We start from the raw sequence: 6,122 nt of genomic DNA, 5'->3' as shown, positions 1-6,122 counted from the left end.
GATTAAAATTCACATTGAAAATTTGAACTACCTAGCTCAGTCTCCGCTAGACGGGTAGGAACAAAAGTCCGAACCAAACCCGATCGGTTCCGTCCCCGTTAAGAGGAGTGAAAAAAACCCTAGCCCCCGATCCATATAAAAGGAGAGCGAGCTCGCACGACTCAGGGTTCGCAAGTCCAGCCGCCGGCGAAGTGAGCGTCGACGAAGGCGAATATGGTGTCTGGGTCGGGCCTGTGCACGGGGCGGGTGGTGGTCGATGCCCGACACCACATGCTGGGTCGGTTGGCGTCGATCCTGGCGAAGGAGCTGCTCAATGGGCAGCGTGTCGTCGTCGTTCGCTGCGAGGAGATCTGCCTCTCCGGTGGTCTAGTCCGCCAGAAGATGAAGTATCTCCGTTTCCTCCGCAAGCGCATGAATACCAAGCCGTCCCACGGCCCTATCCACTTCCGCGCCCCTTCCAAGATCCTCTGGCGTACCATACGCGGGTAGTTAATCACCTCTACTTCGCAGATTGGTTTTACCTTTTCCTTTTGTTTGTCGGGTCAGAGATTTACGAGATCAACACTCTTTTCTTGTCTTAGGATGATTCCCCATAAAACCAAGCGCGGTGCTGCTGCACTGGCAAGGCTCAAGGCCTATGAAGGGGTGCCGCCGCCATACGACAAGAAGAAGAGAAAGGTTGTTCCGGACGCCCTCAAGTAAGCAGTTCTTTGTCGACTAATTTTCTGCAATATATATAAAATGTCTCAATATGCGGATTAAATGATAGATTTTGTTGTCAGGGTGTTGAGGCTTCGACCTGGACATAGGTATTGCTTGCTTGGTCATCTCTCATCAGAGGTTGGATGGAATCACTACGACACTATTAAGGTTGGGAATTTCCCACTGTCTTCAACATTAGTGTTTCATCCATTACTCTGACGATTATATAATTTTTATAGAGTTGCTATGAATAACGTCTGGTAGCTCCTTTGTGATCAGTACTTTGCTCATCATCATCCTCAAACTATATTCTCTCCAACTACTTGGAATCGGCTATGTGGATTATCTTTCCACTGCACTTTATCCTAGATTATATTGCAAATAATAATCAAATCTACTAATTTTTTTTACTACATTAACTAGTGATTGCCTTAGTCTTACCCTGTCAGTCTATTCCTTACACCTTGGACTACAATTGGAACTTTGTTTTGCATATTTTATTGTGGTTATTTATTGATTTAATTCTCCTTGTATAGTGCGTGTTAAGAAGGTTCAAGTATTTGAAATATTTCATTTGCTATCTCAGTAGTTTGGATTTTTTTTCGTTCTTTGCATGTGTTAATAATTTGATGGTAGTAAAAATTACAAACCAAAGGTGATTTTTTTATGTCTGTACATCAGTAGAATCATTGTTTTCTCATTTTGTCTTCTGAAGAGCTTTACCTAGAGTCTATTGGTATGTGTTTCAAAAAGATTATCTGAAGAGCTTTATTTAAGAATTTATATCTGTGATTGTCCAAGATTGTATGCATATATTGCTTTTTTTTTCCTAAACAACCAGACATCCTAAATTCTACACTGAAAGCCTTTATATGGTTAAATAATGCAATTGAAAGTGTTTTATGAAATAAGGCAAGAAATTTTACTTTATATCTTGAGCCAAGCTTTGGTTTAATTTGTCTATCATATTTTGAAAATGTTAAAAAGTTGCAAGCTCCCTTTTCACTGGTCGTATGATTTTTTTTTCCTCTTTGGATGTATGTTGACGATAGTTAATTATATTTTTTATTTTTGCTTGTAACTTGTAAGGTCAGTGTAGATATTCAAGCCAGAATATTCTGTACTTAAGGTGTTTTTTTTTTTTGAGGATTCTCTTATGTCTGAATTTTCTGGGCCATAAAGAATTCATGCAACAATTGCATATACTTCGATAAATCTTAAGGTTAATGAGATAGTTTGGTTCGGGATTTAATATTTTAGAGAAGAGCATGCCATTAAGTCGATTCTTTCTCGTCCTTGAGCAGCCTAGGGTTACAAGAGTTGAAAGGTATGAGAGGGACCTAAAGTATCACAAACTACTTGATAGAAATTGATCCATCAACTTGTCAGGCCCAATCTTTGATTCAAAATTATTCAGCCCAAGTTAGCTAAGTTAATAGCAGCTCATTCACGTAAGGTTTCTAAAAGATTCTTGGGTAGTCCACAACTCACCATGTGGGATTGAACCACGGTTATAACAATCTGCCCTGCTTAATATTTGTTTTATAACTTAGAATCAACCTTAATCAGTGTGACATCTGCAGAATGTTGACAATACGGTCGTGCAGACAGGTCTCTCTAACACTTCGCCATCCTTAGGATTAGGTCTGCTCTGCTATATAGAGAGAACCATCTCATTAACTAGTTAGACACAACCATTAATCATAAATGCTTAAGTCTAAGTCAACAGTAGCTCACCCATCTAAATTTGTAAAGAAATTTAATTAATTTAAAATCCACCTTGTGAGAGTAAATTGGGATGTCACAGAAAGAGACATTTTTCCACAGGCAATCCCAATCTTTCTTGATTATGATTGTCACTTGGAAGGAGTTTTGTGCGATAGAAATTGTATTCCAAGTCGTTATGAAGGTGCCTGTATAACAAGTTGCCTGATTATGATTCCCAGGTAATCACAATCTAACTTGCTTGATTATGATTGTAGCTTGGAAGGAGTTTTATGTTGGGTAGAACTTATTTTGTTCCAAGTCTTTATGAAAGTGCCGTTTGCCTTATATCTTTTTTCTAAATTTTGAAACGTCAGCGTGACTGATTAACCTGGTAATGTTTTAAACAGGAATTAGAGGAGAAGAGGAAAGAAAGGGCCAAGGTGTCTTATGAGAGGCGAAAGCAGCTTCAGAAGCTTCGTGCCAAGGCAGAGAAGGCAACCGACAACGACGAGGAGCTTGGTTCTCAGCTTAACATCCTTGCTCCATTGAAGTATTGAGTTGTATTTGATCGTCTTCACTTAATTTGTCATCCTCAGTTGGATAATTCGGAGTTTGTTTGCCATTTTTGTTTATTCGGACTAGTGTTATGGGTGTGTTTCTATAACTTTGTAATGCAATATTAAATGATTTTGGAATTTATAAAATAAGGAAATTACCAGATTTATAACAATATTAAATATTTTTAAAATCAAGTTTTGTAACATTTTGATAAAGTAAGTTGCATGTCCTTTTTTTGGAATTTACAAAATAATGATTGCGATTTGTGGTATTTATTCTTGGGAATTTACGAAATATTATCATTTCTTTTATCAGATTATAGGCAAATTTTTATAGATTATTAAGGCGTAACTTGGAAGTTTAGGGGTGCTTTTAATCCATTCAATTATTTTTTAAATAGCACAGGATATTCAGTTTACTTATTAATAATTAAATTGATTTTATAAAAAAATTTTATCGATCATTAAAATAAACTAAATTAAAAATACTTGCAGTAACTAATCAGTTTAGTATTATTATGTTAATCAATTAATAAACTTAGTATTATTATGTTAATTGTTCATTAAAAAAATTTATTTATTAATTTATTAAAATTATAATTGGATGCTAAAATACCTAAGAAATTAATCAGTTAAGTATTATTATGTTAATCGACTAATAAATTTAGTATTATTATGTTAATCGACCATTAAAAAAATTTATTCATTAATTTATTAAAATTATAATTGGATGCTTAAATACCTAAGAAATTGAGAAATTGTACTGCTGTACTATTATTTGGGGTTTTAATTTATTCAGGTGTAATAAAAAAATAATTATATTCATTTCAAATGTCTCTTACATAGTTAATTTATAGTCGACCATCACATAATTAAGAAAAAAAAATTCTCAAAAATATATATCTATTAAAAATTCATCTTTTATTTTATTATAATAAAATTACCATCCTCTAATCAATAAAACTGGATAGGATATTCTAATCTATTTAGTCAAACAAACAAAGAATGTTACTATTGTCTTGATTGCAACAAATGAAGTACCCAGATCCATTTGTGCATGCCAGTACCCTTTCAAGCAAGGTTCCTACGGATGAAATTTTAGGCCCGAGTTAGAAAGTTTAGATGAGGCACGGATAATCGTGACTCTCTGTCGGTACATGTAAAGGTGAATAAGGTATCCTCGGATGAGTCTAGTGATTAGCGCATGATGTGTTATTATCATGAGATTTAGGGTTCAAATTTCGGTAAAGTCGAAGTAAATGACTTCCTTATGTGCTAGTCACTATTCCAAAGGCTAGTAGCCGTCCGTGATTTACCTCCTCCGTGTTGGCCCTAGGACGGATTAGCGGAGGTGCTGGAGGCGAGCGTATTCGCTTTTTGCCATCATGTAAAGGCGAATAAGGGTTCCCTCGAATGGGTCTAGTGGTTAGCGCATGAGCTATTGTCATCATAAGGTCTGAGATTCGAATCTCGATAAAGTCGAGGTAAATACCTCCCTTATGCGTTAGTCACTATTCTAAAGGTTAGTAGCCGCTCGTGATTTACCTCCTCCGTGTTGGTCTTGAGACGGATTGACGGGGGCGCTGGGAGCGAGCGTATTCGTCTTTTGCCACCATGTAAAGGCGAATAAGGCGTCCCCAGGATTATCGTGTCACGGTAGGATATCCAAACTGTCATTCAACACTCACGATTTGAACCCCAGCTACGACGTATTTACAAAGAATTTTTCCTCTAAATAGGGGGTGTAACCAAAGGATACTGAACTTTTGAACTAGTCGACACATATACTTTCCAATTTACTTTGATGATTAATAAAACTTTTATGAAACTGAGTTGATCACTCCAAAAATAATCAACCCAACCGACGGAAAAACAACCAGTGTGGGATATCCCTTTTATAAATAGAAAAGGAAGGACAACCAACTCATGACTTTCAATGTGTGTCGGAGTCCGTCCGAAAGTGATTTTTACTATGCGGCCTGGCCTCTTCTAATCACTGGGGATTATGAGAAAGCCCTCATTCCTGTCTACCCCAAAGTCTTCCCGGAACACAGTTAGGGGGATTTACTCTTTAATCGATTAAATTTATTGTTTTAAAGTAATTCCACGTACATGTTTAAAAAAGCTTAAGGCCTAGTTATCTACAGTAAAGATGTAAACAAGTCGAATATATAGAAAAATTTAACATTCAAATTTGTCTCGAAATAGGTATATTCGAGTTCGAATTCGAAGCTCAAAAAATTTAAAATATTTGATTCTAATTCAGTTCGAATTAGGACTCGGATTCGAGTTCGGCTCGAAATATTGTTCGTGAACCATTCGAAATTTATTTATTTAATATATATTTAACTTATATTAATAAATATTAAGGCTCATGAGAGGCTCGTGAGTAACTCAAACAATATAATTAGGGTTCGAGTTCGGATCGAAAAAAAGTTCAAATATGTTCGAGTTTAGCTCGAATTCGATAAATTTAAATACGAATAGAATATTTTTCGAGTCAACTTAAAAAATTCACGAGTCGATTCGATTCATTTGCCGTCGACTCGATTCGTTTGCCGCCCTCGCTTAGAGAGTGCATTGACTCAGTTTGAAATTTCAAAGGAAAGGACTGATTATTTGAATAAAATATATAACGAATAAAAAATAAAAAAAAAAACTCTTTTTCGCAAACAACGCTAAATCTATTCATTTAAATATTGGACAATGCTTAGCTTTAATCTATTCGTTTAAATATTGGATTGCTCTCTCCGATGGATTAAATTTATTGTTTTAAAGTAAATCTATGTACATGTTTAAAAAATCTATGTTCCAGTATATTATAAACTTTATCAAACTTTAACCAAAGTTTAAGGCCTAATTTACCTAGAGAGTACGTTTACTCAGTTTGAAATTTCAAATGAAAGGTCTGATTATTTGAATAAAATATATAACGAAGAAAAAGAAAAGAAAAACTCTTTTTCACAAACAATGCTTTAATCTATTCAGTTAAACATTGGATTCCAGGTCAATCTCTTTAATCGATTCAATTTATTGTTTTAAAGTAATTCCATGTACATATTTAAAAAATCTATGTTCCAGTATATTATAAAGTTTATCGAGCTTTAACCAAAGTTTAAGGCCTAGTTTATCTAGAAAGTGCGTTTACTCGGTTTG

At 35.2% G+C, this 6,122-nt stretch overlaps 1 protein-coding gene across 1 annotated transcript; it reads left to right on the top strand.

Annotated features, from left to right (window-relative positions):
* Nucleotides 1-122: 122 nt before the first annotated feature.
* On the top strand, nucleotides 123-3,139 carry LOC121997446 (60S ribosomal protein L13a-4-like). The gene is made up of 4 exons (XM_042551857.1): nucleotides 123-485; nucleotides 582-698; nucleotides 783-870; nucleotides 2,817-3,139. The coding sequence occupies exons 1-4, from the start codon at nucleotides 214-216 to the stop codon at nucleotides 2,964-2,966; spliced, it is 627 nt and encodes a 208-aa protein (XP_042407791.1). The 5' UTR covers nucleotides 123-213; the 3' UTR covers nucleotides 2,967-3,139.
* The last annotated feature ends 2,983 nt before the right edge of the window (nucleotides 3,140-6,122 follow it).

Source organism: Zingiber officinale, chromosome 6A (genome assembly GCF_018446385.1).
Source record: "Zingiber officinale cultivar Zhangliang chromosome 6A, Zo_v1.1, whole genome shotgun sequence".
In the NCBI taxonomy this organism is placed as follows: Eukaryota; Viridiplantae; Streptophyta; class Magnoliopsida; order Zingiberales; family Zingiberaceae; genus Zingiber; species Zingiber officinale.
This window is presented reverse-complemented; position numbering and strand designations above follow the sequence as displayed.